This window comes from Nomascus leucogenys, chromosome 20 (genome assembly GCF_006542625.1).
Source record: "Nomascus leucogenys isolate Asia chromosome 20, Asia_NLE_v1, whole genome shotgun sequence".
Classification (NCBI taxonomy): Eukaryota; Metazoa; Chordata; class Mammalia; order Primates; family Hylobatidae; genus Nomascus; species Nomascus leucogenys.
Window position 1 is genome coordinate 11146667 of NC_044400.1, and position 12369 is coordinate 11159035.

Consider the following 12369-nt stretch of genomic DNA (forward strand, 5'->3'; position numbering starts at 1 on the left):
CTGCTGCTTGATCTGATAGATGATAATGGCCTTTTTATGCCTATAATGCTACAAGTTGTTCATGTCTTTTGATCCGGTTTAATCCAGACACGTACTAATCCATGAATGGAGGAACTGCAGCATCTGTAGACTGTAGTTTCTTTTTTTTAAAAGTTATTGTGACTGAACATTTCCATACATCCTATAAGGAGAGATATTAAGTCTTTGTATACTTGAGGATATAATGCTAATGCATTTTAACCATCGAAAGAGAAAGTAATAAGGAAAAATGATTCTGTTAAAATAGCACATTATCAAGTATATGAAGGAGTACCTAGAATTTTATGAAACGATGATCACTGAAATCAGCTCTTAAGATTGTTTTGAACTACGTTATGGCAAAGTTAAGAACACTTTTAGGGCGACTAATTCTATAACATGTTATTTATAAAAAGTGCCGGAATTTCTCACTTAAATCGATGAAATTTTAGTCTCACAGTGATCACTATAGAAGTATACTAACACTGCTAGGTTTAGTGAAGAAATGAAGGGATCACTTATTTTAGTGAATCAAAGTGTCCCAAGCCATATTTTTCCCCCACTAGAAAAACGTTTCAGAGTTCACAGTGCCTATTTCTAGTAAATATAAATATAGAGAATGCAGAGAGATAGATAGTTAGACTCTCCACAACTATTGAGAGTATAACTGGATAGAAAGTTACAAGGTAGACACCAATTTCCCAATTGTTATACAGGCAAGAAATGATGCATCAGGAGTCTTTGTGTTATCATTGCAGAGTGGGAAGTACAGCCTTATCTACATCTATTGGTGGCTTATCCACAAATCCTCAGAGGCTGCCTATAACTTCCAAATTCTTGGTTTGTTTTCAGGGATTATTTTTTCTTTTCTTTTCTTTTTTTGAAACAGAGTTTTGCTCTGTCACCCAGGCTGCAGTACAGTGGCATGGTCTCAGCTCACTGCAAACTCCACCTCCCGGGTTCAAGCGATTCTGTAGTTGGGATTACAGATGTGTGCCCCCATGCCCAGCTGATTTTCCTATTTTTAGTAGAGACAGGGTTTCACCATGTTGGCCAGGCTGGTCTCAAACTCCTGACCTCACGCGATCCATATGCCTCAGCCTCCCAAAATGCTGAGATTACAAGCATGAGCCACCATACCCGGCCTCTTATGTTTTTTAAGCTTGCAAATCTCTCTGCTGGCCCTTGTTTGTGAAGATAACACTACAAATTAGATTGATGCTATCTTCGTGTTCTTTCTATTTAAATCTTTTTGGTTTTAATGATAAGTTTAAAAGCAGCTGACAAATAACAACCTGTTGTCTATGAAAGATCTGTGCACTCAAAAGTTAATTGTAGTGAGATTTAATTTATTTCATATTCATTATTTTTAAGAAAGGCATTTTACTATTTAGCCTATCAGCTTTATATTAACCTTTGTTCCATTTTCTATTTAACTGGCAATATATTGTATTATTTTGTGATTAACTTTGCTTATAAATAATTTCATGCTAATATTTTCAGATAATTAATATTTTTATACAAAACAATCTTATCTTTAAACATAATTTTTTTTGGAAAATAGGCCCCACCATTGAAATTTTATAAATGTCCTCTGGTACATTTTTAAAAATTTGTACCTATGTATTTGAGTTATTTACACTTATAAACTTTTATTATAGAAATATTAAAGTACACAAACTAGCAGGGATTGTATAATAAACTCTCTTGTACCCATTATCTAGCTTAAACAATCAGTACATTGTCCTCTGGTATATGAATGTTCATTTTTATCCTTTCCCAACGGTCTTATTCACATATTTCATTATCAAACAATAAACAATTTGGATATTGTTTTTCTGAATATGCTTCCACAACCATAGCTCTGAAAGCCTTGAAACTAAAATTAAAGCCATATACATAGAACTAAAGCTGTCTGTGAACTCTATAAACCTGAGACAGGTCTCAGTTAATCTAGAAAGTTTATTTTGCCAAGGTTGAGGATATGTGCCCATGACACAGCCTCAGGAGGTCCTGATGACATGTGCCAAAGGTGGTCCGAGCACAGTTTGATTTTATACATTTTAGTGAAACATGAGACATCAATTCACATATGTAAAATGAACATTGGTTCGGTCCAGAAAGGTGGGACAACTCGAAGCAAAGGTGGGAAGATTTGAAATGGAGTGAGGTGGCCTCCAGGTCAAGGTAAATAAGACACAAATGGTTGCCTGCTTCTGAGTTTCTGATTAGCCTCTGTAAAGAAGGCAAATGCATTGATCTCAGTGAGCAGAGGGGTGACTTTGAATTGATAGGAGGCAGGTTGGCCCTAAGCAGTTCCCAGCTTGACTTTTCCCTTTAGCTTAGTGATTTGGGGGCCCCAAGATTTATTTTTCTGTCACATTTCCCCCCTTTTCTTTTTAAAATCTTTCAGAGAAAGCATTTTAGAAGAGCATGAGTCTTTGGTTTCAGGTTTCATCTGATCTCTTATGGCTATGATGGTTTATTCCTAGGTGGCTAAGTCTTGATTTATTAGGAAAGCTCATTTTTAGCAGGTTGTGAAGTCTCATGTCCTGTGACAAGAAAATAGGGGGAAGAAGGGAGAACAACAACAACAAACAAAAGAACAATCCTGGAAAATCAGTATAGGCCACATTACTCTGAAGTCCATGCATCAGTAGGCAGGTATGAAAGTCGTTTATGTATGTGGCTTTAAAGAGGTTGCTGTTATATTCTTCTGAAGTTTAAGTTGTCTACCTTCAGTTCAGAGGGCTTTACAAAAGCGTAGCTTAGTTTTTGATGATTCCAAATTAGAAAAAAAATGGAGAAAAAAGAAGGAAAAAGAAAAAAAATAAAAACATTATTTTGCAGACTTGTAGCCAAGAAAAAATAGAATTTGGTCTAAACTGTAGAAAATAATAAAAAAAGAAAAACATTAGGCAAGATTAGAATCTAACAACACGTGTACTACAGTTTTTTGAAACATAATTTTTCTCTCTCCAGTTTCCCATTTTCACTAAAGACAACTCCTCATAGGACTGATTTGCTTTATTATACTTGACCTGATTATTTGTATACAGTGCAGCAAGAAAATTTTTTTTTCACATGGGCTTTTAAATTGGCTTTGATGGAATTTTGTTCCATAGAAGGAATCTCAGATAAGACTGTTTTAAAGTTGAGCCCAGCCATGGATTCATACTATCAAATACCTATGAGTTGGGTGAATTCCTTTCCTCTTGAGCTTCCAATATAAACATGGAGCTCCTGGGCCTGTCATAAAAATGACGTTCTTTCCTTACCCCAGGTCAGGAACCCTGTACAGGGATGGTATAGACAAGTTACGAGGCCAATTTTTGCAAGGGGCTTTTATTGACTTCATAAGTCAAGTTTGATTCCTTAGAGGAAAGCACACCACTCCAGTCAAAGCCTTGGTAAAATAACCAGTTTCTCCAATTGTGTCCTATTACAAATGAAAACAAATTTTTATTGCACTTATGCAAATAATTGTATTGCCCATAAGCTAACAATACTCACAAATAGTTTCAAAATTCTGTAGAAATCAGGTAGAGAGAAACAAACATGCTCCAAATTGTGTTCATAGGAGTATACACCAAGTTGTTAAAAGCTGTCAATAGCTCAGGAATGCAGTTTATTTTTATTGTCATCTTCTACCAGGAGTAAACATGAGGCTTTAATTGCTGTCAGCATTTAAGATTTAGCAGGACTTGATGTCCTTTTTTTTTTTTTTTTTTTATTGAAACAGAGTTTTGCTTTTGTCGCACAGGCTGGAGTGCAATGGCATGATCTCAGCTCACTGCAACCTCTGCCTCCTGGGTTCAAGCAATTCTCCTGCCTCAGCCTCCTGAGTAGCTGGGATTACAGGTGCCTGCCACCATGCCCAGCTAATTTTTTTATTTTTAGTAGAGATAGGATTTCACCATGTTGGTCAGGCTGGCCTTGAACTCCTGACCTCAGTTGATCCATCCGCCTCAGCCTCCCAAAGTGCTGGGATTACAGGCATGAGCCACCATGCAGAGCCTGGCGTCCTTTTTAGACCGAGGAGTCCAAGCCCTGTAATTTAATATCACAAGTACTTTAAAAGCATGTACAGAAAGATAAACAGATGTAGTAACCTTAATTTAAAAAAAAGAAAAATTAATATTAGTTTTTTTCCTAAACAAACCAAAACTTAATAACAATGACATAGGAGTTGTTTCGATAAACCATAAAAATCTGTTAGACCAGTTACCAAAGGCAAAAGAAAAGACCATCTGCACTGCACAGAATATTATTTTGGAAGAAAACATTTCCTTTAGACCTTTAAGAAAACATTGTTAGCATCAGGCCACAACAAACAAAAGTTAAGGAAAAAACTTATATGAGCTGAAAACGAGTTGAAGGAGAGCATTACTATCTTGCTCCCTTTAAAACGGGAGAGAAAATCGAAAATGGTGAGATGCAATACATTTGAACTTTGTGTTAAAAAAAAAATCTGTTATAATTTACTAAGAATAAATCAATCCCTTAAGAAAATGTCATTGTTCTAACCCATCATTTATTGTATGTTTTTTAATATCAAGCCCCAATCTATAGAAAGATCATTATAATTTCCCTTTAATTATAGACAGCTCAATCATATAAAAGTTGTTTTTTTAAAAACATTTATTTTGACTTACACAGATCATTCCTGTCATGCTTGGACTTTCTGGTTTGTTCTGAACATCTCTGTTTCTTAAACAACCAGTCGTTTTGTTCTAGGACTAAATCTACTATACAAGACTCTTTCTCATATAAAAAAAAATTTCTCTTTAAGCTTTCTTACCAGAAAAAAAACCTCTTTATTTTTATAATTTTCTTTACATTTCTCTTATTTCCCCATTCCTTTTATCTTGTTTTATACATAACCTTTAAATAAGCTTTGAATTGGACAAAAATTTTTCACCTTTTTAAAAAGGACATACTTTTTTTGAAAGAATGTTTTCCTACAAATATAGTTTTATTGAAAAAAAATACCTAAATAATGAAATACATATTATTTAATATAACTTTAGGATCTAAATTATGATGAGTTTGTTTACGAGTATTTATCCCGTTACATTTACCTAATTATTTATTTTAATCGTTTACCTACATTATTTATAAAAACTGTGATAGTCATCATTTGAAATTATGGAACTACCATTGCAAAATTACAACTGAGACAATGAAAGAGATCTGAACTGACTCCATCTTGTTTCTAACTTCCAAGCTGTCCTTGTTTGTTTCTGGGTGTAGGCCAAACTAATTTTATATTCATATTACTTAGTTTATAGTTTAGCTCTGAAACAAAAACAATTACATTCCCTTCCCAAAACAAACCTTACTGCCTGTGGACTAGACCGCCTAAAGCCACAAGATTAGAAGTTATGGTAATCTTACTAAGTTTAAGATGTAGCTGTTGTTATTAAAATAATATCAATGTCTTGTTTGTTAAAGATCATACAAGCAAAGATCATTCTGTCTTGGGCTGGGTTTATAGTTTTGTAACCCCTATGCCAAATTTTGACATCTTATAATATGAGGCAGGGATAAGTAAGAAATTGCTTGATTAATAAATGCAAACAAAAATATATTCTGTAAATTCTTAACACATTTCTAAAGTCTTAACTACTTTACCAAAAATTTTAAAGCCAGCTTATTTATTAAAGATTTTACTTGTTATGTAAACTTGAAAAAACATTTGACTAGTCTTTTTTTTTCCTGATAAAATATTTGATTCAAGTGCTTTTATTTTCTTAAACCAATTAATTAGAGCTCTTGTATATATTTTTAGTAGTGAAGCATTGTGTACACGCACATAAATACATAAACGTATTACGCTTGCTGATAGAAATATATCTTATAGATTCATAAAGACCTTTTTTTTTTTTTCCTGTCTTGGACTTTCAGATTCTTGATAACTTGTTTCACAACCCTAGGCAGTTGTCAGCTAAATAGCCTTAATTTTTCATATTAAAGGAAACAACTAAGATGAAAATCAAATAGCAAAATTTACATCATAAGGTACAGAAAGGAAAAGTCTGGTGGTGCTAGAGGGAGACTAAAGATGGATGCCAAATCAAACATAAAATTAAACAAATCTATTATAGGGTTATATAAGGAGACCAATTTTATTTAGATAGAGACTATCTATCTTTAACTGGATCTTTGAGCTCTGGGTAGAGCCCACACTGAATCCTGGGTCTCCAAAAGGGGAAAATTGTTAAGAGGCTAAACTATGTGATGTGCTTACAGTTCATTAAAAAAATAAATAAATAAAGACATTTCTAAGTGTCTAAACTATACTTTTCCTCACAAAACCAAGAGTAGCCTCTGTTGCAATAGCTACTTTAGTAAAAAAAAAAAAAAAAAAAAAAAAAATCAGGTGACATAATACAAAAGCAAGCAGCTTAAGAGCTGAGATGAACTTGTCTGTTCACACTCCTCAGATTCATTAAGGAAAAACAGAAAGTTTTCCTTGAAAGGGAACCTGGTGCCTTCTCTGTTTTCTTTAAGGAACTCCAGGCTATTATAAACTATTTTAGGTCCCTCATGCAGCAGAGGGTGAAAGAGAAGGGAAAGACAGCAGAAGTAACTAGAGAAAACAGAATTCAGTAAACCGAGAAGAAAAAGAACTTTTGCTCAAAAAAAAAAAGACAAGGTTCTAGGAGAGAAAAAGAAACCATGAAGGACTTTTAAATACAAACACACACACACATACACACACACACAAACACACACACATCTTGGATGTTAGCTTTTAATTAAGCTGGCTTCTAACCATTGAGCTCCTTAAAATCTTTTAAAATGTCACTACCATATTTCAGCTAGGATAAATTGCTGCAATTTCAGAAGTAACAAGTATCAAACGAGAAAAGGCTTGATATAGGAACCAAACCCAGCCTGTCATGGTGGAAACAAAAAAAAAGAAGGCAGAACCTTAGCTATCGAACTGCAGCATGGGATCACAGCCATTGCTCTTTCAGTTTGGCCTGGCTAGCAAAATGTTGGTCTTGTTATGTAAATAAAGCCCCTATAGTAGTCAAAATCAAAAATCTCCAAAATTTATTTTCCTTTCACATTTCCATGAAACTGAAATTATTTTAAAAAGTAACTAATGGAAACCAATTATTTGAAAGAAATTCTATGAGAGGAATCTAATCCTATGATCTCTTGCCCTGAATCATATTCTCATGGCTTTGATTCACGTTTGCTTCATAAAACTAATCTACTTTCACATAGACACTGTTGTGGCATTTAAACATACATATTAGTATTTTCTCTCTCCCTTTTTTTCTCTCCCTTTCTCTGTTTCCTTAACAGTTAGCAAGACCGTGAAAGTTTTCCTTTAAAAAATATTTATTCTCTATCAATATGTGTGTGAGCATGCATGTACAAACACAAATCTTTTCTCTGTTCTAATCATTCTGTGTGCTAAACTGTTTACATCCATTATCTCACCTAACGTTCCCAACAAATGTGTACTATAATAGTTTTTATTTTCAGATGAGAAAATGGGGTTTGAGATTAAGTATGCAGAAGTAATTGAGAAATTCCAACTGTGATCCAAGTTTGTTTTACACAAATGCGTATACATTACCACTATTTAATATTGACACAGTTATCTAATAACACTTAACAAATGTCAGTGTTTTAATTTATATAGGAAGTTCCACTCTCATCTTTCTTCCCTTTTTGCCATACTCTTTTAGCATATGTAATTACAATGTTTATAAATATAATGTTTTGAACAGTCCTCTAATCATATTTGTAATTTCTGTTTTCTGTAGCAGACTATATTCTTTTCAGAAATAGAAGTCATGGTGAATACTTACTTTACATCATTTCACATTTCCTTAAATAGACATAAATTTTTTTAAAAAAGAATATGGATTAATTGAATTTTAAATTTTGTTGTAAAGGATTGTTTCATTTTACAAGGTAATTTACCAAATTCCTATTTTCAAGGATTATACAGAATAACAGAAGAGTCAAAAATAATAAAACTATATATAATTAAATGAAGATAAAATTTATTTTTTTACCATTTCATAATTTTACCATTTATCAACAAAATATTGTCAGACCGGATAGAAAAACGTACTGCAACATTGCTTTCTCTTTTTGATTGCTGCTGTAAGAGCAAAGGAAATTTTTCACTCCCTCTCTGAAGGTTCAAGTGTCCTGAAATAAACTGGCAACAAATTAGCTAAGAAAAGGCATACAGGATTATTAACGTGCAAGTGTACATGGGAGCCATACAAAATAAAGAATCAGAGGGCCAGATGGTTGAGGCTTATATACCCTCTTCATACAGGAGCGGGAAATGGGGAATGTAAGGCATTTTGAGGAGTGGTAAATAATTTTCAGGGGAATTGAATGAGCTCAAAGAATAGACAATGTCCTGGGCCAATGTTCCTCTGACCTCTGAGTGGGGTGGCTATAATTTCCAGAGAGGTGAAGGGAAGAACCTCACAGTGAACAAACATTGTCTTATGCAAATAAAGCCTCTCAGAAAATGTCTCAGAGCTTCCTTCAGAACAATAGATGAAAAGTCTGTCTGAGTGTGGTGATGAGTCTTTTTTTGTCTTTGTTGTTTAATCATTTCTGGTTATTTAATGAGATCCCAAGGGAGGGGTTTTCAGACAATTGCGTTTTTTTTTTGAAAGAAGTTTTCTTCAGTCCAGTAAGGGTACTTCCAGAAAGAGAGCCCCTCCCTTGTGTTTGGGGCAAGGAAGAGAGGAACAAGAGAAGGTTAGAATGTTCTTGAAAGGCAGCTTCCATGAACTTTCAATTTCCTTTAATTCAAAAAAGTGCTCAGCATGCCAACGTGCCATACTTTGGCATATTATTCTCTGAGCCCCAACACTGTCTACATCCATCAACACTCAATTCTAAGCTTCTGAAATTTGTTCCTCTTCCACTTTTCCCTTTCACTTAATGGAATCTCTATACACCCTATCCTTCCCTCAATCGGAGATTGCTGAAACAAGAAACTGACGGTCTCCTGAGATTCTATTTTTTACCTAATTTTTTACACCCAGTCCGTCAGCTAGTCCTGATAATTCTACCTTCAAATTATATTTTGAATCAATTCACTTCTCTCCTTTATTGCCACCACCATACTCTAGACCACTATCATCTTTTCTGGTCTTTTATATAACCACTTAACATGTTCATATTCTTACCTCACTATTGTCTATTCTCTGTATAATAGCCACAGTGATTAAAACAGTATATCCACTAAGGCAGCTGCTGCAGCAGCAGCACTAGAAGCCAAAGCAGATGAGAAGGCAGCGATTGCAGGCAAGAAGCCCGTGGTAGGTAAGAAAGGAAAGAAGGCTGCCGTTAGTGTTAAGAAGCAGAAGAAGCCTCTGGTGGGAAAAAAGGCAGCAGCTACCAAGAAACTAGCCCCTGAAAAGAAGCTTGCAGAAAAGAAACCTACTACAGAGGAAAAGAAGCCTGCTGCATAAACTCTTAAATTTGATTATTCCATAAAGGTCAAATCACTTTGGACAGTTTCTTTTGAATAAAGACCTGATTATACAGGCAGTGAGAAAAAAAACAAAACAAAACAGTATATCCACATAATAGCCACAGTGATAAAACAGTGTATCTGTTTTATCTGGTACAGTATATCCCATATACATACTGATTAGACAGATATACTGTCTCATCACTATTGTTGTGGGTTTTTTATTCCCGTAATTTGGCAGGCAGGAGTGTTACAGCTCTTTTCCTCCTGCCACATGTAGCTTGGCAAGCAGGAGCGTTACAGCTCTTTCACTCCTGCAGTTCAGCGAACTCCAGGCTCTTGTCCCATGACCAAAAGGAATAAAGTACATGGATACTGGAGAGGGAGTAAGGCAGAGTAAAATTTACTGAGTGAATGAAAATCTCTCAACAGCAAGAGGGGATTTGAAAGTGGGTAAAGTGGGTAGCCTTCTCTGAGGCTGAGTCTGGGGTTTTTATGGGCTTCAAATGGGGGAATTCTTGCTGATTGGTTTATGGGTGGGCTTGGAAAAGGAATCATTCAATAGGTTAAAGGCATCATTCAGAAAGAACCAATTAAGAGAGAGTGGGTAAGACATGGATGGAAGTTCTTACTATGGTTCATGGATTCGACCCAGAACTGGTAGCCCGGTTTTCAGACTTTAGACTGCCCTGGCTCAAAGGTTGAGTTTTACCAGGGACCCATTTCTGGCTGCCTGGGAATTTGTCTATCTCCTGTCGCTGTGACTATGGCTGTATATATTTACTATACATACAGAATAACATTTCTCCCCTGCTTAAAAGCCACCAAAGGCCTATGCACTTCTTATTCCCTTAGTATAAAATCCAAAATAATTCTCTTACCCTACAAGACCCATAAGATCACCTCTTTGACTTCCTATTTCTCCCCTCTCCTCCTCACTCATTATATTTCTAATACATTGGCCTTATTTCTGTTCCTCAAATAGCCCACATTCTTTTCCCTGTTAGGGCCTTACCACATGTTGTTTATTCTACTTGCCATGCTCTTTATACTGCTCACCTCATTCTTCAGTTTTAGTATAAATATCACTCCTCAAAGTGCTTTTTTCTGATCACCTTCTCTAAGTAGTTCAGTCACCTGCTATTCTCTCTCATAGCAATTTTTTTCAAAATATTTCACAAGTCATAATTATATATTTATGCACTTATTTAGTCTGGCTCCTCCACTGGACCATAAGCCCCATGAGGATAGATAATACATCTGTTTCTCTTGTGACTTATCACTTATCCAGTGCCTAGCATGTGGTAGGCACTCAATAAATATCTGTGAAATGAATGACTGAAACAATAGCATTATTTTTTTTTTTTTTTTTTTTTTAGAATTCTTTTCTGGACAGACTGGGATGCAAATTTTCCTCGCATTGAATCTGCCTCTATGAGTGGTGCTGGCAGAAAAACCATCTATAAAGACATGAAAACTGGGGCTTGGCCTAATGGACTAACTGTGGACCACTTTGAGAAAAGGATAGTGTGGACAGACGCCAGGTTTAAAAAATTTTCTCTTTTCTGGATTTTTTTTTTTTTTTTTACTTTCCTCAGATAATATTTACAACATTGGAAAGTGTCCTAACATGTCAGTATCATGTATACATATATTAAAATTGGAGGTTTTTTTTTTTTGCTTTCCCCAAATCAGATACAGACTCATAAAAATATTTATAAAATACCTTTTTTTGTCATTTAACTGAGTTACATGATTATGTCTCTGGACTAGTTGAATGAGCTTTGACAAACTACTCATGTATTTATCTTTCTGTAGGTCAGATGCTATTTATTCAGCCCTCTATGATGGAACAAACATGATAGAAATCATCCGAGGTCATGAATACCTTTCCCATCCCTTTGCTGTGTCTCTATATGGGAGTGAAGTATACTGGACAGACTGGAGAACCAACACATTGTCCAAAGCCAATAAATGGACAGGGCAGAATGTCAGTGTGATTCAGAAAACCAGTGCACAGCCATTTGACCTTCAGATATACCATCCCAGTCGCCAGCCACAGGGTAAGTGCTTGTTCACTTATGGATTAACCATCCAGAAAGTATTATCATCTTAATCATATAATATTTGAACTATAAAATAACTTCTATAAGTTAAAAGTTATTGACATTTTATGCATACTCCATGAGGGAAGTGGTTTCAACCTTTATTTTAACTTGTTTATAATTTTTTCTCTTTCCCTTTTTATTTTATTTACATATAAATATTTAGGGGCATCTTAATTCCTAAGATGCCCCTGTATATTTATTTTAAACTAAATCCCCTAATTTTTAGATTATTACCATGTAGCATATTGGAAAGAGGGGGGTTGGTACGTGAGAAAGGGTGAACCATTTGCTTGAGTTCCTCTATTTTAAGAGAAGTGACTTCACAGGCCCATATGTGCTACCTCTCCCCATGTATTCCACCTTTTGGTTCAATAGTAAACCCCATCTTGGTTTTGTGATTGTGTTTCCTCCACTCAAGTTTGCCAAATGTTCCTATCCTAATTCTCACTTTTCCCCCGACTGGGATACCATGAGGTATCCCATTTGGTGTAACATCAGCTCATCCTTTTGTACTTTTTCCCCATTATATGTGATGTAACCCTTGGAAATCTCATTTGAATTCAAACAATGTCCCCTTTATTAGCATATTTTCATTTTAGATTTATGATTCTTAGATGATAAGCTGTCTCTTGCATCTTCTCCTTCTCTTTCTGTTTCAGTGTGGAATAAGCAGATCTTCTAACTCATTGGCATGTAGGGCATTTGTTCCACACATCGAGCCTTATTTTTAAAATTTGTATTATAGTATCTTTTAGACTTGACTAAAACCAA

General features: G+C 35.0%; 1 protein-coding gene across 1 annotated transcript in view; it reads left to right on the plus strand.

Moving 5' to 3' along the window:
- Window positions 1-12369, plus strand: part of LRP1B (LDL receptor related protein 1B) — a 1933392-nt gene that overhangs the window by 1267139 nt on the left and 653884 nt on the right. The window contains exons 26-27 of the mRNA XM_003267617.4: window positions 10870-11034; window positions 11309-11553. Of these exons, the coding sequence (XP_003267665.2) occupies window positions 10870-11034; window positions 11309-11553 (410 nt within the window). The remainder of the gene's footprint in view (window positions 1-10869; window positions 11035-11308; window positions 11554-12369) is intronic.